The 24,740-nt window shown below is 34.7% G+C and overlaps 1 protein-coding gene across 1 annotated transcript; it reads right to left on the bottom strand.

Moving 5' to 3' along the window:
* Positions 1 to 1,437: 1,437 nt before the first annotated feature.
* On the bottom strand, positions 1,438 to 5,935 carry LOC133797810 (putative RING-H2 finger protein ATL71). Its single transcript, XM_062235872.1, has 3 exons — positions 5,228 to 5,935; positions 4,289 to 4,386; positions 1,438 to 2,204 (listed from the first exon to the last, which is right to left on the bottom strand). The coding sequence occupies exons 1-3, from the start codon at positions 5,384 to 5,386 to the stop codon at positions 1,781 to 1,783; spliced, it is 681 nt and encodes a 226-aa protein (XP_062091856.1). The 5' UTR covers positions 5,387 to 5,935; the 3' UTR covers positions 1,438 to 1,780.
* Between the last annotated feature and the right edge of the window lie 18,805 nt (positions 5,936 to 24,740).

Here is a 24,740-nt window from a genome sequence, read left to right as displayed (position 1 = left end):
CGTTCTAGGTATAAAGGCACTTTGCTCCTCTGAGACAACATTACCAAGCACCTCTCTCAATCTATTAGTTAACATTTTGGCAATAATCTTATAGAGCACATTGTACAAACTAATAGGCTGAAATTTCGTAGTCCGAGTTGGAACCTTAACTTTAGGAATCAAAGTAATAATAGTTCCATTGAGACAATCGATAGTACCTGACCTCTTGAGGAAATCGAGACACGTTCTGAATACATCACCACCCATAACGTCCTAAAACTTTTGATAAAATCCAGCCCTCATACCGTCTTTCACTGGGCTTTTCTTTGGGTTCATCTGAAAAAGGGATGTGTGAACATCACCCTCTGAAAAATCTCTCATTATTTGCATGTTCATACTCATAGTAACATGGTTTGGCACTAAATTCAGAACACGATTCAATGAGTCTGGTCCGCCGAAAATAGGGAGCCAAAGTATCTTTCAAACACACTAGCTATGCCTCTTGGATCCTCCACTGACACCAAATTTTCTCTATGGAGCGTTTTCAAGTACTCCATATATTATAAAAAAAAATAGAAATAAACCCTTACCATTTCCACTCTCTCTCCACCTCTCTCTATCTCTACCTCTTATTATCTCTCTCTCTTCATCTATCTATATCTCTCACTCTCTGTTGCAGAAATTCCTAATTATATATATAAATAAATAAATATAGGAAATTTACCAAGATACTTAAAATTTTATAAAATAAAAATACTAAATTAAGAAATTTGAAAAAAAAAATTACAAAACTATGAAGGGTAATTATTGTAAATACAAAAAAAAAATTAAACAAAATTTACAAATATGTAATAATACATTTTTTAACTAAATTTATAAATTTATAACCATATATTACAATTCTATAACAAATTATTATCCATATTTTTTTAATTTTTGTAAAATTCTATATATTTTTTTTTTTTTTAATTTATCGTACTATGCATAATTTTTCCAACAAATAAAAAACAAAAAACATGAAAACCTTAACTCAATTCATACAAATAATAATAATTAAAAAATTTCTTAAGTAAGGGCGTCACTTTTGCCATTATTATAAAATCATTTTCTATTTTCGGCATTTGGATAAATTATAATCCAATTTTTTTTTTTTTTTTTGTATATTATAATTATACCAAGCATTCCTTCAATTTTGCCAAAATCAGAATTCAAATAGTAAATTAGACCGATAAAAAACTTTATACGGTAGGTAAGCAGGGGGAAAAGTACCCAAGCTCCCATAATAATTATGAAACGAAAAATATGTCAAAACATCATCAACATAATTGCTCGTCATTTCATATAATTACTTCAGAAAATTAAAAAGGCTGTGTTATGAAAAAAAAAAAAAAAAACTTCTAGCGACTATTAACGTTTCAATGGTAGTGATACTTCTTGGTTTCGCTGATAAACGAAAGAGAATTAAGTATGACGTTTTATCTTCTGGAAAGCAACGTTGATTTTCCCAAGGAAGGCTCTGGTTTTTATTGCTCTTTTCTTTTTTAATATTTTCCCCCAAATCCATCGGTCGCCAACTCTAACTTGTTTCAATCATCTAGCAAAACAGCCCAACCGTCAATTGGAAAGAAGAAACATTTCGCCAAAAAAAAAAAAGATAAAAGTTCCCTTTTGCTATATATACAGTGAGCACTGAGAAACAATAGGCTTCCAGTGTAACACCTATAATGGAAATCACTTCCAAACTTTTATGGACAATGTCCATTTTTTATACTCCACCCACTGGAAACCAAAATCATCACATTCACGGATTGGATGGGCTTTCTACATGCTTGCTAGCCATGTCTTTAGGGTTCAAATCGCCCTCGCCGATGGAGGGGGCATTTTCCCCAGTTTCTGCCGGGATGCCCTTGGTTGTTAATTGATCTTGTTCATTGGAGTTCATCCCCCGGTTTTCATGACTTCTTGGTCCATTATTAGTCAAGATATACTGGCAAGAATGTGAATCAATGGATTCTGTCCCTTGCCGAGATCGGATAGCTGAGCTGAACAAGGGCTGCATCAATCGTTTTTTATCGGGACACTCACGCAGCGATGTTCGACAAATAGGGCATGTCGAATGCTGCTGCAGCCATATGTCTATGCAGGTTACATGGAAGGAGTGTCCGCAGTAGGGGAGGATCCGTAATACATCTTCATCACGGTATTCCTCGAGACAAGCAGTGCACCTGCCACATGAAAAAGATCACAGCTGTTTAGCAGGAAATCCAAAGATCTTTTTATCTCCGAAAAGAAATTTGCTTTAACGGTTCTCATTTCTTCGTTTTTCTTATGAAAACATAGAGAGGGGACGGGAAAAGGAAGACAGATGTTTTACAGGACCAAGAAAAAGAGAAAAAAAAATCATCACTTGGATGCAAGTCATTGCAGACCATTTCATAAAGTAGAACCCAAGCAGCATAGCTCAGTCAAAAAAAGTACTGAAATCTTCTAGACAATTTTCTCTACCAAATTATCAATAAGTATTAAAAGGTTAAGCTTGAAGAGTCGATTTAACTGAGCAACATGTTAAATACTAGACACTATTATTCTCAGTCAGAAAAACCATTTTACCATTGCATAAATTATAGAGCTACATGTAGAAACAGTGAATAACAGACAGACCATCAGATGCCTTACTAGACACTATGACTTGCATATTTCATGCCTAGATGCTGGAACAACATATTAGTTCCAACCTCATTAACAAGTTAAAAATTATTATATGAACAAAGGAATACTATGCATAGCTGTCTTTCTTGAGAAAAACAGATTGATTTAGTAAAAGGTCAAGCCCATGATGGAAAAAACTTCTTTTTGGGGGGATGGTGGTTACTGTTTGGATGTAAATAGTACATGTTCAGCATTAGAGGTTATAAGTTTCATAGTCCTAATAGCAACACACCACACATACCTAAAGGTTTCCAAATTAATTGCAACACAGAAGTTTCTAGGAAGAAACACCAAGCAAAGAAAATTCCTAGTTTCCACATAGCATGATTAGCACAATTCTAAGTACCTACAAACAAATGCCACTCAAGAAATACATTGGAATATCCAAAAAAACTTAACCATAAACAAGGACAACAAAGTTCACAATAGTCTAATGACAGTGACGAAAATCATCATGTTAAAAGAAATATCGAGTATGAAACAGTCATGAGTGTGGGTGCACACATAATACGGGAAACCAGAAATTGAGGAAGTGTGAGGATGCTAAAAGATTTTAGAATAGAACTGCTTCAATCACTAAATTGCAGATCAATTAATATGCCTTACTCAACAAAAACTGTTACTCTCTAATAATATAATTTAATAAATTTTTAGCTCAGAAAACGAAAAATTAAGAAAAATACACTTAGGCATAGTAGCTCACGGTGACAGTATAATTTGTGAAAGTTTTCACATAAATTAAGATAACCTTCTGTACTAATTCTGGTTGACCACAGTACACACTTCTTATAAAATGTTATTGCACTAGATTACCTTGAAATTACAATAAGCAAGGGAATAAGAACTTTGACGTGACAAAGTCGGATAAGTTTGCAAAAAAGTAATTCTTCCAGGTATTTTTAAAGTTTAATTATATGATACACTGTTGGTGCACAGCAGTACAGTATAGCAACTGCATAATTGATGCCATCCTACGTCAATCTTTTCAGGTATAAATATTAAAAGGCTTCAATTATGAAAACATACTGTTGATACATTGATAATACAACTCCATAATTGATGTCATAATCTATTGTAGCAATCAGAGCCGGGACAACTGTCTTGGGACCCAAACAATTTTTAACCTGGCTTGATTTTTTATTAATTTTTTTAAGCATTGAAGTTCTCAAACGGGATCTATTGATATTTAAGACTCCAATATGCTCAGTGCTCACCATACATGATGGGAGCATCCATCTCTGTCTCATGTTGCCTTTCCCTCTTTCAGTTTCTTCATACTTTAGTTTTAAGAAAATAACAGACAATTGTAAATTGTAATCTATTCGAATCAAGATTCACTACTCTGGAAACACCCTAATATCTAACAATTAAACATTCCAAGACATTTCCAATGATAAGGGACCTGTAGGGAGAATCTATTCCTCTGATATGTAATTCATGCCTACGATGCAAAGACTAGTAAATTTTACTTATTCTCATAAACCATGCAAAAAATCCTAGCGCATTACCAATCATCTTAACAGCGTTACAATTATCTACACAGAAATTGGAGAGAAAGAAAAGTGGCTTGCACAAATCGGAAAAAATGAAAGAGACATACTGAGCGTCTTCTGAAGATGAGAAAAATGCGTCACTGAACTTCTTTGTGGGAAAGCTGGCTACCACTACAGGTTCAAGGCCATGCAAACCCCGTTCCAGCTGTACCAATGAAAAATCAAAACAGCATCAGTACATGGCCAACTGGGAAGATCTTGTTGAAGACTATATATGACGCTATAAAAGGAAATAACAGTTCATCATATGATTATTGCATATGAATAATCATCGTGCAAGTATGAAAAACTTGTTCGCAGATATAAAGCAGACTCGCCATAAGTGTTTTGGGATGTGAGAGAAAAGAATTACAGGCAAATAGAAAAATAAAATACAGAAAAAAAATTCATAGCCAATTATGATGACAATAGCAAACGTAGGATTGACTACTAGTACTAAGGGAGAAAATTTGACCATAGTTAAGAAAACAAACACAAAGAAATACGTCAATATCTTGAGAAAAGGAGGACACAAGTCAATAGACATAGATACATAAATTTATTTTTATATATAATATTAAAAAAATAATAAAAACACCCAAGAAAATTTGCAAGACGGTGGAAAATCCACTAATGATATGAATTGTGAGATCTAAATAACAGTGAAAAATGGAAGTCAGTACTGAAAAGTCTCAAAGCAAATTTGACATAGTTATCCATTTATTAGAGTTAAAAAGGTCATATGTGAAAGAAAGGACTTGAGAGAAGAAAAACTCGTCAAGAAAAAGCGATGGATAGACTAATCACAACCACATAAGCAGAGCAATTATGTCAAATTAATGAAAACGAAAAATACCCAGATGATAATTTTCCTTAATAAAGCTGAAACACAGAGAAAATTGACAAATACACCTCAATCAAAAAATCATATAAACATAGAATAAATGAGAAACTCAAAGAAAATAGAGGGAAGAACAGAGAAAGAAGAAAAAAAAAATGAAGCTTACAATACTGAGATCAGATCTGGAAGCAATGGGAAAGGAGCGCCTGGAAGCATTGAGATGAATCCGGGCACAGATAAGCCTAGTACAAACGAAGACGATGAACAAAATGCTCACGGCGAATCCTATCACCGTCATCACCAGGTTTATTCCTGAAGATATCATCTTCTCTTCTTTTTCCGAAAAATAATAAATAACAAATTCCTCCAAAAACGTTTTTTTTTTCAAGGAACAAAAAAAAATCTCAGTTGATCATCTTCACAGTACTGAAGCCACTTCAAAACTCGATCGAAAATGTGACAAACCCTAACCACAGTTGAAGAGTAATTAGGCAACAGGGTACAGGCCAGTTGTCGTGAGGAGGCGACAGAGTCAGAGAAACCTAGTGTTTAATCCGTGAATCCAAACAGCACATTTTCGTTTTCCCCTACAGTTTGTTTTTTTAGTTTAGGTGTTAGCGTGTGGAGAAGGCGAGTGTCGTAGAGTTGCAGATAGAATTGAAACCCTAGAGAGAATGGAAGCCATGGAAGGTTAGAGCAGAGGTACAGTTAGAGAGTAGAGAGAGAAAGAATCGGCGAAAGGAGATGGAAGAGATGAGAAGAGAAGAGAGGGATCTAATTAGAGTAGAGAGAGTCAGAGACTCTGAGATGAGATCCAAATAAGTAAAAATCATAATGACCAAACACCGCCAAATAACTAGCTATCTCATCACTCCACACAGCACAGAATCTCTTTCAACTTAAATTTAGGAGTCTTAGTTTATTTTATATTATATTATATTATATAATAATCCATTTTTTCCAAAAATGTATGAAATTCGTTTACCAGTTAGATCTGCTAATTTTTTTTAAACTTAATTAGTTGCGTAGTTTATCTTTTTCTTTTTAACGATTCTTTAGGGTGGATAAGTCGAAATTTTAATTTTAATTTTAATTTAGAGGGAATTGGATTGGATTGGATTTTCAATATAAATTATTTATCTTTTATTATACTTGATTCTAAAACAATAATATTATTTTATATTACTTTTAAATTAGAATCATTAATCACTATAAGAACTATAATATTTATAGAAAGTTTAAACTAAAATTATATTTATGAAAAAATAAAATAAAATTAGAAGTTGATATAAAAAATATTTATTATAGTGTTAACTTTAGTGCCATGTATTTATTTGTTAATTAATTAATTTTGTTTTTAATAATATTTATATAAATATGAATTTATATAATGTATATTTTTATATAAGTTTTAAAAATTTAAACAAAATAATAAACATAAAGTATCTTTCTGTATATTTTATTTATTATCCAAAAATTAAAGATAAAATAAATGAATAACTAATAATTTGGAAATAATTATAGTATAATATAATATTTGTATTTCTAATTATATATGGTATTAATTTTTTTTTATATATTCAAATAAGCAAACTGGCCATTGGATTATGATTTAGTAGTTATAGTAATTTTTTTTCAATCACCACTATAGGAACCCTTAAATTTTAAGTTCTAACATTTTCAAATGGGGTTGTATCATTGACTAAGGTAGAATTTTCAAAAACAGTTTTATTATTTTCAGAATTTAAAAAATGAAAACTCCCAATGAAAACTTGATTGGTATACTTGTTTTAGAAAATAGAAAAAACTATTTTTGAAAACTGAGCCAAAATCCTTCAGTAAAAGATGAAACAATAGAGCTTGATTGGTTCGCAATTAGAAAACTGCATTTTTAAAAAATATGTTTCTAAAATGAAAATCTGAATTTATAGTCTTAAAACAAAATTTTGAAAATGTGATTGATTCAGAATCTATAAACTGTTTTTGAATTTTAAAAAACTGAATATGTGATTGATAGATAATCTGAAAATATAAAAAAGTGATAGATTTGTAGGATTTTAAGATATAATGATTTGGATTGGGAGAAAACGTGAAAATAATATTTTCTATTTTGTAGCTTAAAATTAGAATTAGTATTTGGATTGAGAATTTGAAAATAAATAACCATTCAAATATTCATGTGAGTCCCGTTATTTTTAAGTTTTAAAAATCATAAAATTGAATTTGGATTCACTACCAATCAACCACATAATTTGTTGTTTTCTTTTTATTTCAAAAATTTTAAATTTAAAAACACCCAACCATTCAAGATTTCAAAATTTTAAAGTTTATTTTTAAATTCAATATTTTCAAATAATTTGATTTGAAAATAATTTTCTAAAATTATATTGATTGATTGTTAAATTATTATTATTATTTATTTGGGCAAAGCTGAATGAGTGCTAAAGATAATTATTTTCTTATATCTCTTTGTACTCATTCACCCTTGCTCCCACAAAAACAATTGATTAAAATAATTATAATTATTAATTTTTTGGCACAGCTGAATGAGTGCTGTCAAAAAAGAAAAAAATGTAATTAGGTTGCAAACAATTTAAAAAGCAAATATGCAAGTTAATTATTAATATTATAATTAGTGTTTTAATCAATTCACCGCACAACACATTAATTTACTATACTCGTGCAATATTATCTTAGAATTATTCCATAATATCCCGTCATCAAAAAATATATATATCTTCACTTTGTTTTAATGGTAATTTTGATTTCTTGTGATTTTTTTATTTTTTTATTTTTAGTTCATGTAATCTCCTTATTCCTTTTCCCTTTTCGTGGGAGGCAAGTGGTGTAGTAGAGAATGTCTTTCATTAGGTGAGTAAATTTATTTCATTACAAAATTGAACTTTATTGTCTTTGATATACCAACTTGGTTTCACGCCTCAAACTGCGCTGCTAGGGGTTTCTTTCTTTTGAATCCATCTTCTCAGCTAGAGTATCATTGGTGTGTCTTTGTGCACAGCGGTAGTACTCTAGCCGAAGGGAGTCTTGTCTTCTTGATACAAGGAGCAGGCACCAGTCATGAAGGGCAGAGCAGTAGTGTCTCGAGTGAGCTTCCCTAGTTTTGCGACCCATATCTTTTGTCTTCTCGATGGTTCGTCTTATTTCTGGGGTTCCGGGGGACTAGGTTGGTTTCGAATTAGCTTGGGGTGGGCCTGTGGGGGATGGCTTGAGTGGGCTGGACTTTTGGTCTCGAATAAGGGGTGGTGGCTTCAATGGAATTTGTTCTCTTCGAGATCCAAGGTCTCTATGGAGTCAGATTGTGAGGGTGGACTGGTGGAGTCCCTATTTCTCTAGTGGATTGCCTTGGAGTTAAGCTTCAGGTTCAGTTTGGGGTGATGGGGTTCATTTGCGATGGGGCTGCTCTTTCAATCTGAGGGGTTTGGATGTTGCATTTATCTTTATTCTTTATTCTGATGTTTTAGTTGTTTATTTTATTTTATGTCTTTAGTTTAGTGAATAATGTCATCCTGAATGGATAGTTGTAGACTGTTATCCCCAACATTGTAGTTCGATAACGTAGCAATCAGAAGTGACAAGTGGCAGTGATAAAATTTCTCTTCGGAGTAAATGGTATATTAATAGTCAATAAATGTATTGGCTCTTCGGAGTTGTGATAAAGTGATTTGGCTGACCTGATAGAATTTCTGCCCGACTAGTAAATATTTTTGACTGACCAGTTAGGAGTTTGGCCGACCAGTCAGTTGTTTTGACCGACCAGTCATGTGTTTTGGCCGACCAGTCAGTCGTTTTGGCCGACCAGTCATGTGTTTTGACCGACCAGTCATGTGTTTTGACCGACTAGTCACTTCAGTAATGTGTTATCCGACCAGTCATGTGTTTTGGCCGACCAGTCATGTATTTTGGGCAACCAGTAAAGTGTTTTGCTAGACCAGAGATGTGTCATGCTAGACCAGAGATGTGCTAGAGGAGTGCTTTGGCGACGAGAGGTGCTTGCTTATGTCCTCAGTAACAGCTTCAACCTGAATCATTATCAATTGTCGCGGGAATCTCTCAGATATCCTGGAATAATAGCTATATTATTGTCATTTAAATTTATTTATATTTTATTAATCAAATTCTGTTGGAAGAACGAAAGACCCGGTAAAAGGGAGATATCTGATGTATGATGCATGAGTCTATAAATAAATGGCTCATGGCATCATTTAGGGGATCCTGATCTTTCTAGACTGAGAAAAACTCTCTAGATTTGAGATTTTGGGACTGTGACTTGGGGCACTCTTGGGGCATTTTCTGAGAGAGTTTAGAGAGAGAAACTCTGTATTTTTCTACTTACACTTAAGAAACTCAATTGACTCAAGTTCATCTGATCTTAAGTGTAGGATCTATATATCACAACTCCAAGTGGATTAGGCTATTACCAATAAATTGGGGCTGAACCACTATAAAATTAACAGTGTCGTATTTTTTTCTTGAATGTTTATTGTTAACATAGATCATCTTGTGTGGTAGTTAAAAACTCGTCTATTTTGGATAGTATGATTTTTCGTTTTTGTCACATTACTCATTGTTATTGTTTCCCTAAGAGGATTCCAATGGCCCAACACAATGACAATTAGATTTCAAGATATTTTAGGCTATGAGATGAGTTGCATATTTTTTGCAAATTAAGATTATTGTTTGTATACTCTTTAGATAGTTGAGTTGCCTCTTAATTAATGAAATTCTTTTTTTTTTAAAAAAAACCTTCGGTCTCACTAAATAAATCCTACTCTATATATTAAAATCTAAAATTATGGTATAATGAGATAAGCAATGCCTAAAGAATTAAAAGTGTTTAACTTTAAGTAAAAAAAAATCTAATGTAGCAATAATAACCCATCAACTTTTTTGGGGTCTCCAAGCCACTTGCTAAAACAATATTCATAAAAATTATTAACTATCTGTTCCTAACTTTTATTTTATAAACATAGAATAAGGAATAAGAAGCCAAATTAAGATAATGGATACTTCTTTTTCGTGCCAAGAGTCATAAAGTGAAATTGCAAATCCGATTATCCTCTCCCAATTCGGAATTAATAAATAATTAAGGCACAAAAAAATAATATGAAAAAGAAAGATATTTCTTCTCTCCCTCTCTCTCTTTTTATATGTATAAGTTTATTAAATTTATATATATATGTTATATTAATTTGTTACAAGTGTGGTAATCGCTTTTATTTTGTCTCTAAAAGTAACAATAATGATATAATGTCAATAAACTCTCATGATTTTGATGACTTCAATTTTCCTCCAATTAAAGCATAGAAATGGACAAGGAAAAAGAGATTGAGGAGAGTTGGTGTCTTGGTAATTTCTAAGCAAAACATAATGACAAGTTAGTCATCATATCATATGGCCGTATATGTATAAACAAATCATAATTGGTCAATGACTTAGCAAATTAAGTATATTTAATTACAATCAGTCCCTAAAGATTTTCTTTTTGTTAAAAAAAGATTGCACTTGTCACAATAGTTTGTGACTAGAAAAACAAAACTACAAAAAATATGAGTTTTATCATCACTAAAAGTTTGCAGTGAGTGGAATCCAAATCACTAATGATACTATATATTATTCGCTAATAGAGATATTGTATGGAAAAATATCTCTAATAGATTATGTGCTACAAAAGTTTATAAATAGGGATAATTGTATTAATACTCAAATAAGATATTTGTATTCTTATTTTATTATAATTAATAAAATTTTAATTCTTTTTAAATTAGAATTAAATATTTTTATACGCCATATGATACTTTTTTGTTATTATTATTTTACTTTAGTTTTACAAATATAATTATAGTAACTTAATTAATTTATATTAATTGTAGTAAAACAAGAATAATTATTTTCCATTAAGACATGTTTATTCTTGTTTTTATTATAACTAAATTTTAGTTGTATTTAAATTTTTATTAATTTTTTTTAAATCTGATATTTTGTATAAATTTTATTATTATTAATAGGCTATTTAGAATTTTTGCCCCCCGAACTATGACCTATACATTGTTGTGCCCCTTGATCTTTTCAGAAAGTTAAAAAAAATTCCCGAACTATTCACAATGTTGTAAAGTATGACTTCCATCCAATTCTGTCTGATGTGGCTAACAGTATACTGATGTGTGCCACATAAGTGTGACGTGTGTAATTTAAAATTAAAACAACCAATTTTCTTAATAAAAATTAATAAATTTAAAAATTTCATCAACCTAAAAACAATTTTAATATTTATCCAAGATTAATTTAAAATTTCCATATGTCTTAATATTTTTCTTTTAAATTTAGGTTTGATTTGAATAAACCCAACCAATTTTCGTGACATCCCAAAACAAAAAAGTCTACCACAGATTCATTTCATTCAAATCCAAACACACACAATCCAAATCTAACATAGGTTAATTTTATTTAAATCCAAATCAAATCTTAATGAAGAACATAAGAGCACAAATACATTTTTACACCAAAAATCAAATTCATAAATGTAATAACACACCAATAACTTTAGATCTATGAGTCAACCCCCTTCAAACACAGACAAAAATAAGCAGCAACCCTTTATTGTCCCTAGCCTCGACGTCTGCCATCTTTTTGTGTTTTATTCTCCTCTCTCTCATGCCTGCTAACCCTAACCCCAACCCCAACATTCGGAGCTGCACGTATGCTAGTGAGATCTCTGATCTCAAATCTACGACCCTTTGTTGCCCAGATGTCCCCAACCCATATCTGAAATGAACAAACTTGCCGACAACACCCAAATAGATTTGAGCTCGCGCGGTGGCGAAAGAGAATAGGTTGCGAGGTTGACGGTGAGCATTTGGGTAGATCTGGTGAGCTTTAGAAAGTCGCCTCCCATCCATCTAGCCTGAGAAAGAAGAAGAAGAAGATGGATCAGAGGAGAAAATATATTCTATGGTTTAGTTAATGTTTATTTAGAAAATAATATTTATATATATTTGATCTTAAATGTAGTTATTTTATTAATAATATGGTTTTAAATTTGGTTTTATACATTTGTTTAATATATAAACTTTTGTTTAGTTTATTAATTTTAGTTTACTTTTTATTTATTAATTTTTACTGAGAAAATTGGTTGTTTTTATTTTAAATTATACATGTAGCACTAACGTGACAATAATACATCAACAATCAACGAGCTACATCAGCATACTGTTAACCACATCAGATAGAATTAGACGGAAGTCCAACTTTACAACACTATGAATAGTTCAGAAAAAAAATTTAATAGCCCAAAAAAATCAAAGAGCATAATAACGTATAAGTCATAATTTTATGACAAAAATCCTAAATAGTCTTATTAATATATAACTTTCAGTTTAAAAAAAATATAGTAAAATGACTTATTCAAAAAAGTTTAATACTTTTTAGTTTGACCAAAAGTGGGTGCAATAAAATTTGTCAAAAAAAAAAAAAAAGTGGGTGTAATAATTATTTGATATATTTTATAAAAAAGAAGGTTATCATTTGAACAAAAAATCAGATTTTATATTTAGCTAAAATAAAAAGAGACTATTTTTTTGTGTTTTTCTCTATAAACTGGTGTTTCTTATTCACCTTTTAAGTTTTAATTTCAATTAAAAAAATGAGTTTAAATAAGTTTTTTCTAAATAGATAAAATTTTAAAGAATTTTTTTTTCATTCTAATGAGTTTTCTTTTTCTTTTTTTAAAAAAAATTCAATTTTATAAAACACATAATTTCTTAATTTTTTTTTAGTTTTTTTAGATTGTATAAAAATCAATTTTATAAAGTATTTAAAAGATTTTTATTATAATAATATTATATCTTTGTTAATAATTATACATTAATTACCAATTCAATTCATAAATGTATCTATCAAAACATAATATGTGCCAACATAAATAAATACTTTAGGTAACTAAATGTACAAATTTATTATTATTATTGGCAGGTATATCCTAATATTATTAATCATAACTACGTGACAGAACCATGACATAATACATGGTAATGATTACTAGTTAACTTCCTACATGTCCATAAAAAAAAAGTTGACACTTTACTCAGGTATTTTTTTTCAGTTTTAATCTGATTAATTCCATTAAAAAAAAGTCACACTGATTAGCTCCCATCACTATACTAACACTTATTTCTTTTATTGGTGAGGAGAGTGAATAATTTTTTGGAAGCTATTTGAAAATTCCCTCCATTTTCCTTAGGGATTTTTCCTAAAATAACCAAATATTATTAAAAAATAATATTTTTACTGTTGCACATCAATAATAATTTTTGTACAACACAAAAGTCTTTTTTTACAAAAATACTATTTGTTATCTCCTTTGCAGACGGCAAAATCCATTATTCTAAGGCAACCCAAGGCGTCGGCGAGAAGCTTTGCTTCCGTAATCAGCCACTGCAAACCCAGCAAGGAGAGAAGTCCATAAACGTCGGTGAGAAACCTCCATGGACGCCGACGCGAACTACTTGCTCTCTCTTTCTCAAGCGGCAAGACCACTCCTGTCTCAGGTGACCACGATGATTTTAACCCGAAACAACAGCAAAACTATAGGTGATTTCGATATGAAATAACACCACAAGTACAGTCGATCTCGATCTGAAAAGCAAAAACACAACAACAACCAATCTTGATCTGAAAACAACAACACAACTACAACCCTGATCTCGATATGAAAAGCAGCAACGTCAAAACAACATAGATGGCGACGATCTGGATCTGACAGCAACAACAGCAAAATCTACATGCAAAAATCTGAAAACTACCATTCAATCTCAGAAAAATTGGTCGGACAAAAATAAAATAACAAAAATGGGCTGGTAGTTAATAGGGAGCTTCTCCTTCGCTGATCACCTATGGCAAAGAACCTCAAAGCATCGGAAAATATCCATGGATACCGACAATCAAGCTTTGCAAAAACAACAGGACATAAACACAACAGCAAGATATCAAGGCAACAACCGAAAAAAAAACATTCAAATCGAGTGAAACTTTGTTGATGGTCTAATTTATTCAAATTTTGTTGTTGTCTGGTTGCTTTATGGTTATTTTTGAATATTTGAAAGGGAAAACACTGCTGAAATATGGGTAGTATAATGAGAACAAAGAGAGTATTTTTTAATTTCAATTTAAAACATTGTTGTTGTCGGGTTATTGGCATGTTGTGTTGATGTTATTGTCAATGATCCTAGCATACAAGTTGTACAGATAACGCATAATCAACATCAAGCCACCAACGGTCTCTAATGGTGATGGTGTTGTTGTTGTAAAAATTTGAAGAAGAATAAAAAATGAAAGAAAGAGATAGAGAGAGTTGTTGGACACAAGAAAATAAAAGGGAAAGTACGAGCATCATAAAAGAAAAGATAAGTAATAATAATAAAGTAAAAAATGGCTCACAAGTCAAAGACTCATAAATGCTTCACAACTTTTTATTCAGTTTTTGTTTTTATTGCATTAAAAAGAATATAAATAACGTTTTATACATACTCCACCCCACTTATCGTGTGTAGAAGAGTGAGAAGAGTATCATGTCAAGTTTAAATTATTAAAATAATACAATAAATGATTACAAAGTACACAGATATGCAATGTAGTATAAATGTAATATTTAAAAATCTAATATCGTATAAAAGTAAAATGTGAACAATAAAAATGTTAAAAATATAGTGTGGCAGTAAATTTGTTAAAATAGTATCATTTTTGGCACTTTATGTAAAGTTCTCCATTCCTCACACAGCCAACAAAAAACTTATTTTAGGGGCCTATGGAATATGGACCAAACATATTGTCAAAGATTGCTATATTTATTTTTATTTTTTTAGGGGAAAAGATTTGTATGGTGTTGGATACAAAATGTTTTAATGACAATTTAATATTTGAAGTTAATAATTATATAATTTTTTTTATTTTATAAAATCTAATAAGTACACAGAAATAACTATTATAATTGTTAACTGTCTTTTTCGCTACCAACTAATTAAACAGAAGCTTAAAGAAATGTACTAGAGAACACATATTTTTACGTGGTTCAGGTTATTAATTAACTCTGGTCCACGAGTCACTTATATTAGGATTTGAAAAGCTTGGGGTCTCAAGCTTCTATGGAGTTCAGGTAGCGCTTTAGCAATGCTCTGAATATAAAATGTGGGGATCATTTACAATGTGTGTCATAACCCAATTTATAGATGGTTGAGGGCAATTAATTCCCTTAATGGATATTTATTACAAAAATTCTCCCTTAATGGGGTATTAATGAATAATAAATATACATTCCCTTAGTTAAGGAGCTGGTGGGTCCAGGCGTATCACAGTGAGCCCATTTACGAGGTTACAACCCACAAATTTTTGGGGTAGCACGTCCTTGACAGTGTCAGGGGGTAGTTGCACGTTTTCCTATGTCAGACGGCGTCAGGAGACATCTTGATTGTCGCTTATACGGACTCAACACCACGACTTAGGTAACAGTGACATGTTAGACAGATGCTTGTGGTCTAAGGTCGCTGCACTTGACACCTGACACTCTACTCCAGGCCCGGAGGACGATTCTCGCATGCCTGGAGGGCGGTTCTCGCAGGCCTGGAGGACTTGAATGGAGAGAACATGGAGGACGTCCTAGCTGTAGTCCTCGAGACGTAGTCCTTCTCGAGGACATACTTCTCTGGAGGCGGCGCACGATCAACATGGGGAGAGGCTTTCCTCCCGAGGAGCTCTAGGCGAGCTCACAATGGCTTCATTATCTCCCGTGAAGTTTAATTACTCGTTAATAACGGTCACATGTTACTTGGAGAAAACACGAACAACAATAATTATTTCATATAATAAAAATAAAAGAAATAGAAAAAGATTACACATCGCAGGTTTTTTTTTAATAAAAGTAAAATAGTGTTTTCTTTTTCTCTCAAGAAAATCAAAATGGTATTATAGTTTCCTTTAACTAAACAAGAAGTACAATTCTAGCACATAGACAAGAAGTACAATAACAAATACAATATTATTAATTTAGAGCACTCTCCTTATTAGTTGATGTAAAATAGCTAAAAGTGTACATTATACTGAATTAGTACTTAAAAAGTCACACCATATATCTTTTACCATGAAGTTGTAGCTTAGCTTCATGTAGCTAAACTATTCATTGCGTATATAATGTTTTTTATTAGTTTATCAATCTTTCTCCCTTTCTATCTTACATAAACAAATGAATAAAAATACATTAAAAAAATATAATATTTAAATGATGTAGATAAAGAAAAATAGTGAAGTTGACTTATATGATGTAATATAAAATAATAAGGTAAAATAAAAAATATAGAATTTTGATAAAGTATTTTGAAAAATAAAGTAGAAAAATTAATAGGAGTACTCTTATAAGTTTTAATTCAAAATTAATTAGTGACTAATAAAGTAAACTAAAATTATTATAATTATTTTAATCTTTTAATATATATTTTTGACATGGCAGTCTTATAATTATAAAGATTAAATAGAAAGTCTTCTGAATCTATTTCTACCATCCAAGTTTGTTTTTTCGACATATATGGTAATGGATTTATCTCAGAATTCGATCTTCAATCTTATAAGTTATTTTAAAATTTTGGGTGGTTAGTATTTAAATACAGAGTCCTATTAAAAGCACATGGAAGGAACAAAAACTAATAACTCATTAGGTATACATACACTAGATAGGTAATAACCCAATAATCTAGATTTGGGGGAATATTAACATTCACACGTTTTAATCTTTACTTTTTAGACTAGCTAGCAAATAGTGGTTATATATATATAATTTATAGAAATATATTAAGTAAGAATAATGATGATTTAGGCAAAGAGTCAAAGACATATATAGTCGATAGTGGTATAAAAGATTTAGTCATATTATTTCATAATAGGTTTGGCAACGCATGTTCCCAATAATATAATTACTAAACACATTTGATTCTCATGCAACTAGGTTAATTTATTAAGAATGAATATTGTTGTAATAAACGCACATATGATGTCCAACATATGCAATATAGCACACATATGCTTTCTATTTAATTTTAATATGATATGTAAAATTCAGGATAGGCCCTAAATATAGGCTCACTAGGCATATACCTAGACTCCCAATTAAAAAAAACTAAAATTAAAAAATATATATCTACCACGTGCGTGGGGTGGTAGCTTTGAGTCTTAAACCCAAAGTTGGGGTGGTAGAGGCTTTGAGATTCAAAGCCTCCAGATGTCGTACTTTTTAGTCCCCGAGTTAGTGGTGGTGCTTGCAGCTGTTCTTGTCCTCCCTCCTTGTTGTGAAGAGATTTCGAAGCTCCTTCAAATTAGGCTATACCAAGGATGTGCTGTCAACTTTGGAGATCAAAGATCATGATAGAATTTGTAAATATTCTTGTAAGTATTTTGAATATCTTTGTATATCTTTTATATTAGTATAGTTAATATCCTTAGTCAAATTAGCCTAATTGTCTTACCTAATTATGCACAATGATTTATGGACCTCTCCAATTTTAAGCACGATAGGGCATAAATATTATATTATTCTTTTGGATGATTATTCTAAGTACTCAATTTTGTTATCTTTAGTGCTTTTATTAGGACACAATTTGAGAAGAATATTAAATGTTGTCAATGTGACAATGAGAGGGAATTCGACAATAAATCTTTCAAAAAAATTTGCAACAAAAATGGTCTTATTTTTTGTTTCTTATGCCCTCATACTTAACCACAAAATGGAAAAGCCAAACGAAAAATACGAACCATCAACAACTTAACTTGCACCCTCCTCACTCATGCTTTCATGCCCCCATCATTTTGGCATCATGCACTAACAATGGCAACATATATTTTGAACATTCTCCCAAACAAATTCCTCAAACACAAATCCCCAACTCAAATTCTATATCATAGGGATCCTACTTATACTTATTTACGAGATTTTGGTTGTTTATGCTACTCTCTCTTCCCTTCCACTACAATAAATAAATTACAAGCTTGTTCTACCCCGTGTGTGTTTTTGGGAGACCCATCTAATCATTGAGGATATAAATGTTATGATTTGTCAAGCCGAAAAATCATCATTTCGAGGCATATCTTTTTTTATAAGTCTCAATTTCCATTTGCCAAGCTGCATACACCTTCTATTGCATATGGTTTTTTGAATGATGGATTAAATCCAATATTACTGCATCAATGGCAAAATCAATTAATGCAGCCACCAACACAACCAAATTCTCCTTCTGCAATTCACACCTAAGCGACCCAACCTGTCCAGACCACACCACCAAGGACCAACCCAATTCCTGTAGCTACACCTCCAAACAATGGTCCCAACTACCAGCCACAACCCCTCATTGCACACTGTACAGCAGCTGGCTTCCCCTATTTCGCCAGACCTGCAGCCCACTTCTCCACTCCACCAAACAGACTTGCCCATACATAGCCCACAACAGGTCCAACCCACACCAGCACCCATAAAGACCATGACAACTAGAAGCACGCATGGAATTTTTCAACCAAAACATCCATTAAATTTGACTGCTTTAGCTACCCCATATCCTCTTCCTAAAAACATGCCACTGGCCTTGTTCGACCCGAATTGGAAATCCGCTATGCAAGACAAATACAATGCTCTTATTAAAAATAAGACGTGGGATTTACTACCACAACCTTATGATGTTAATGTTATTCATTCAATGTGGATTTTTCGTGATAAAAATAAATTTGATGGTTCTTTTGAGAGGCATAAGGCTCGTCTTGTTGGTGATGGCAGGTCTCAGAAGGCTGGCGTAGACTGTGATGAAACTTTCGGTCCTGTGGTAAAACTAACAACAATTCGATCTGTTCTTAGCATTGTTTTATCAAAATCATGGTCCATTCATCAGTTGGATGTCAAAATACTTTTCTGCATGGTCAGCTACATGAGACCGTTTATATGCATCAGCCTATGAGATTCAGGGACCCGGTTCATCCCAATTATGTATGTCTCTTGAAGAAATCTCTTTATGGTCTGAAATAGGCCCTTCGTGCCTGGTATCAATGGTTTGCTGATTTGTATCCACCATTGGTTTTTCACATAGAAAATATGATAATTCATTATTTATCTATCGCAAGGGTAATGACATGGCATACATTCGATTATATGTTGATGATATCATTCGTACTGCCTCTTCTGATGATCTTCGTAAGTCTGTTATGCCAGTCCTTGCTTTAGAATTTGCTATGAAAGATTTGGGCCCTCTCAACTATTTTTTGGGCATTACAGTAACTAGACATGCATGTGGTTTACTTCTTTGCCAACAAAAATATGTTGAGGAGATCATAGATAGAGCCGACATGACATCTTGTAAACCTGCTCCGACGCTAGTGGACACTAAAACCAAGCTTAGTGTAATGCCCCAAATTTCCTAATAAGGTTTAGGACCTTGATTAGGAGGCCGGGAGGGCCATAATTACTTTATTGTATTATTTAATGATAATATGCATGTTTAGGTGTATTAAATATGCATGTGAACCCATTTGTGATGAATTGGGTGATTTTCATATTTTGGCCATTTCGGGCATTTTTAGCATATATGTGAAATGGGCGTTGTTGACGCGGTTCTTCGCCAACAGGTAATTAAGAGAATGAGAGAAGGGAATTAGTGCTGAATGTAGAACCGTAATAGGTATAAGATCTTAGAGGATGAAATAGGTGACTCAAGGCACGTTTTTAAGTGGTTCAAATGTTAAAATCCTTCTACTCCACTAGTCAATATTATTGATATATTCTGGGTATTTGGTTACAAAGTATGTCTCTCTAGAGATTATTGTTTTTCCAACCCTTATCAACTCCCAGGGTCTCCATATTTATAGGAGAAAGCACCTGGAAGTTGGCAAGGAGGTCATCCCGTGACCTTCTTATTTGTCATATCAACTCTGTGACATTCATGATTAATTCCTAAACCTGACACGTAAGTATGGTCACATCGATAGGTAAGGAGATAATGGGCCGCACGGCCCAACCCAGCCGTGGGTGTCTGAATGTGCACGTTCCTGCAGCGTGTCCGAGAAGTCAGGGAGATATCGGACACGTGATGTCAGATATATGCACGTTTATCTTGTGTATGTTGACTTTACAAGGGGCCGTAGCCTCCATATCTAGCTCGTACCACTAGCTGTGCATCTGACCTGACCTTCGGCCTTCCGATTCCTTGCTACAGTCTTGGGAGTCTTGGTGAGTCCTTGAGGATTCCTCGAGCTAATGGGGGGCGACCTCAAGACAGGACCCCCGACCTGGGGGATACTTATGGACTAACCATGATTAGTTCGAAGCTCGGCCTGCTAATTAGCCCGTGGAAAATCAGGGCGTACAGGCGTGGTGCTTTGTTATTATTTAGTTATGCCAGGGTTACCCAGCACAAGACGATCCTAAGAGGTAAGCTAGTGGGAAAGTCACAACGGGATTTAAGCTTGACTTGGAGTAAGTCAAGGGGTATTTAGTGCATTACCGGGTTATTGGGTAATGGGAATTAATATTTGGTGATAAATTGGGAGTTAGTAAGATCAGGGGGAAATTCTGGAGGTTTTGACTATTTTGTCCCCGGGGGTGTTTTCGGGACCCCGAGCATTAGGATTTGGTTGAGGCTACTTAAGCTTGAAGTAACCTTTTAAAAGAATAAAAAGAACGTTCTATACGTTCTCTCTCCCTAAAAGTTCCCTTTTTGTCTCCCGATCGCTTTTTCGAAGATAACTTGAGTTCTAGGACTCGGATTCAAGCGAGGATCAAGGCATAGCGATCCTAGGAAAGATTAGAAGCTTATTAGCCGGAGGATTTAGTTGGAAACAACTCAATCGGAGGTAATTCAAGTTTTAAGTTCTAAGTTTTTAAAGTTTTTAAGCTTGAATTGGATTTTGTGTTTTGATGTGTTTTTGGGTGATTTGAGACTTGGGTTTTGGATCATGGGGATGTTTGGGAACTTTGATTTTTGAGTTTGGAGATGTTTGGATATGTTTATGAAAGGATTTTAGATGAAGAAATGGAGGATTCTTGGTTGGGTTCGAGGTTGAGCCGCGGCTCAGTTCTTGGGCGCTGCGGCTCAAGCTTGAAAAAGCTGCTGAAATGGTGCTGATGGGCTATTTGAGCTGCGACTCTATGGGGTAGAGCTGAGGCTCTAATTGCTGTCAGAGAGTATTTTTGGGCCTGATTTGGGTGGGGCTGCGGCTCTAATGGATGGGGCCGCGACTCAAAAGAGGAAAAGTGACCAAAATGAGTTTTTAGTCATGGGAACTCAAACCTTAGGCCTCAGGATCATTCCTACTACCGGGATTAGTGAGGATTGATGTCTTGGAGGCTAAGTTTTAGTTCAAGGATTGGTTTTAGAACTTGAACTCATTGGATCACCATTTGTGGTTGTGACTAGGTTATCACTAGAGGCTTGGAATCAGGATCGTGCTTGTTGCTCGTTTGTTGGTAACCTGTGCTTGGACCAAAGGTAAGAAAACTGCACCCTGTGTATATGTGACATGCATGGCTATTAATGATGCATGTTGGTTGATTATTGAGTATGACATGCATGGCTATTATTGATGCATGTTGGTTGATTATTATGTATGACATGCATGGCTATTCTTGATGCATGTTGGTTGACTATTAAACGTGACATGCATGGCTGTTATTGGTGCATGTTGGATTGTTGGATATATTGTATATGATGCATGAGAAACATGTGATTAGGACATGCTTTGTATACCGTGTATGATATCGTTCAGAGCTTGAGCCTCTGTGTTTATGCATAGTCCTAATTGTACTAATACCTGTTAAGTAAGCATGCTGAATACCTTGTTTATGGATAATAGACATGTGATATATGTTTGGTGGCATGGCTTACCTGTGTATGGCGCTGACTTATTAGTCAGAATCGACAATGGTGTCAGATCCTTCTGTGAAGCTGTGACTTATTAGTTAAGTTCACAACGGGCTGAGCACTGGTCGTGTTTCACTGACCCAAGGGTCAGAAGTGGCAGTGCGTTGTAAACGCCGGGCCAAGTGGAGATTAGATCTAATCGAGGTCGGCATTGAATGACTCATATGGGGTATTAATGCTGGACCAACTGGAAGTCAATGTAAACTATAAGCGCTTGCCTGGTCTACTACCAGATGACTATAGCCAAGGTATATGACCCCGGTGACCGTTTGTCACATGGCTAAGGGACGTTGTCCATAGTTTCGACTCTAGAGTCGTGAGGAAGGTTATGTTGGTGACTAATCACCTTGCACCTGTCCTAATCAAACTTAAGAAAGAATCACTTATCGGTTAAGCCCTGGTGACCCTATCGTCACATGGCTAGAAGGAGCGATGCTCATTATTGTGACTTTTGGCTATTGTCACCTATTTGCTTGGACTGATAGTTCTGAATGGTTATTATGATCGTTGTTGATATTATATCATGCTTTATTGTGTTTTCTTGCTGGGCTTTGGCTCACGGGTGCTACGTGGTGCAGGTAGGCCAAACATGTACGCACCACTCCATGCCCTCCAACTCATGGTTGATCGACCTTTTCCTTGCTCTTACTTGCACCACAGAGCACCCGTGAGCCGAAGCCCAACAAGAGAACCTCAAGCACAACACACAATAATTTATCTCAACACATAAATACTTAATCAAAGACAATAAACAATCTACAAATTGTTATTGGGATACACGATGGCATAACATCATAACAACGTCACATCATAGCAGTATAACAACACATAAGCACAATGGCATGACATCATAGCAGTATAACAACACATAAGCATAACAACATAACATCATAACAGCATAGCAACGGCCTCCTTCACTAGGGGTGCGCTTTTAGGCACCGGGTCCGCGGTCTTAACCGATCAGGTTTGTACAACACCCTTAGAGGGTCTCGCCCTAGCGGCCTGCATTCAGCATGCTTAACGCCAATCCCGACCTCTTTGTCGCTCCCGGATCTTGTCGCTTCTGGCTCTTGCCGCTCCCGGCTATTGCTTCTTCCGGCGCTTGCTGATCGGTCACAATCACATGTATGCCATAACGACTATAAACAACACACACAACACTACACACCATATAGCTCTATGGGCACAAACAATTATCTTATCTCGTGTCCCAAGCTGACAATCCAAAGTGTTATCCCCATTTCCTGCATGGGCTCGGGGCCTTCGTCCAGGCCCATTATCAGGGGCCATGTAGGCACGCGGGCCCGACCCAAGGCCTCTTGGTATGGAGAGTGTCCAAGGGGAAGGATATGGACCGGGGATTCATGTCTGGGCCCATTGGAGGGGTCCGGAATGTCCCTCCGGGTCCGTCCTCCGCGACGATAGTCCGGGCGGTGTACAGAGCATTCGGACCACCGCGGCCTACGCGTCTCGATCCCGGACCTTGATACGGTCCGAGCCTGTGGTAAACGAAGCGGGACAAAGCTAAACGGACCCGGATCACCTCACCCCCGGTTGAAGGGGCCAAGCGTCTAGGACCCTGAAGCCTCCTCACTCCACGTGGGCGTTGTCCCCACTTTTCACCTGCAGAAAAGGCCACCTCGGGATTGCACGCCAATGTGTCAGGTCTGCGCAGCCAAGTACTCTGACTGGTCTTGTCTCCTGAATCGGTCTTGTGACTCGAAGTGATAAGACCAAAAGCTTCGTTTTGTCGGGCGAGACGTAGCTCTAAGGTCAACCTGTTGGGCCTTAGCTGGCTTAGAATTCATGTATTTTGTACCTTTTGTATTGGGCCTCCACTAGAAAGGCCACATATATCCATTTCTCCGATGGGCCTGGGTCGGACTCGGCCCAGACCCGGTGTTCCGACAAGCCTATAAATATAAGCTACAGAACACTGTAAAAGGGGTCCCTCCTTCCACCAACAAAGACAGGAACTCTATCAAAATATAGAGGGAAAACTCCATTGTAAAAGGTTCTTCAAGCTCTAATAATATAGACTCGTGGACTAAGGCTAGTTAACGCCCCAACCATGTAAAAACCCCGTGTTAATCTTCTGCTTTCATTATACTTACTAGTAAATATTAGTTATTAATAGAGTTGCCGAAAATCTCGGTTAACACAAAGCGATCCCGAGTACGATTTCTAATCTCGAGCCTGAGTGATAAAACATAGTCACAACACCATAATAGATAGATATCCATCAATCCCTAATCAATTAAAAACTTCAGATTACAAAATACTAGCCTTCGGGACCTCAGATTCTACTAACATTTGGGTTCCCGAGCTTAAAACCTTCAATTGCCCTTTTTTCCTAATTTGAGCTGGGGTCCGCCCCCTAGGGCTGCGGACCGCTGCAAGTCAGAGAGCATGACTCTCTCTGTTGAAGGACACGGGCCGCTGCATGCCACGCCTGCGTCGCGGTGCCTGGGAAAACTCAAAGGCTTCCTAGGCCTCTTCACACACAAGGGCCGCGGCGCATGAAGAACAGGGTCGCGACGTAAGCCCCCAAACCCGTAATTCCTCATGCATTTTACGAACTAACCTCCCTGAAACTCACCAATTTCGAACCTTATGCCTAGAATTCAGCCTAGAACTCTTATCCAAGCAACAATAATGATACAAGTACCCCAAAAACCTAACTAAAACCCCACTTACAACCTAAGCCTAAACACTTAAATTCAA

The sequence above is a fragment of the Humulus lupulus genome, chromosome 8 (assembly GCF_963169125.1).
Source record: "Humulus lupulus chromosome 8, drHumLupu1.1, whole genome shotgun sequence".
NCBI lineage: Eukaryota > Viridiplantae > Streptophyta > Magnoliopsida > Rosales > Cannabaceae > Humulus > Humulus lupulus.
This window is presented reverse-complemented; position numbering and strand designations above follow the sequence as displayed.

Coding starts and splice junctions, on each gene's coding strand:
- LOC133797810 (XM_062235872.1), bottom strand. CDS start 5,386: ATGATATCTTCAGGAATAAACCTGGTGATGACGGTGATAGGATTCGCC. Junction 4,387..5,227: donor CCAGATCTGATCTCAGTATT/GTAAGCTTCATT, acceptor TCATTGGTACAG/CTGGAACGGGGTTTGCATGG. Junction 2,205..4,288: donor TCATCTTCAGAAGACGCTCA/GTATGTCTCTTT, acceptor TTCATGTGGCAG/GTGCACTGCTTGTCTCGAGG.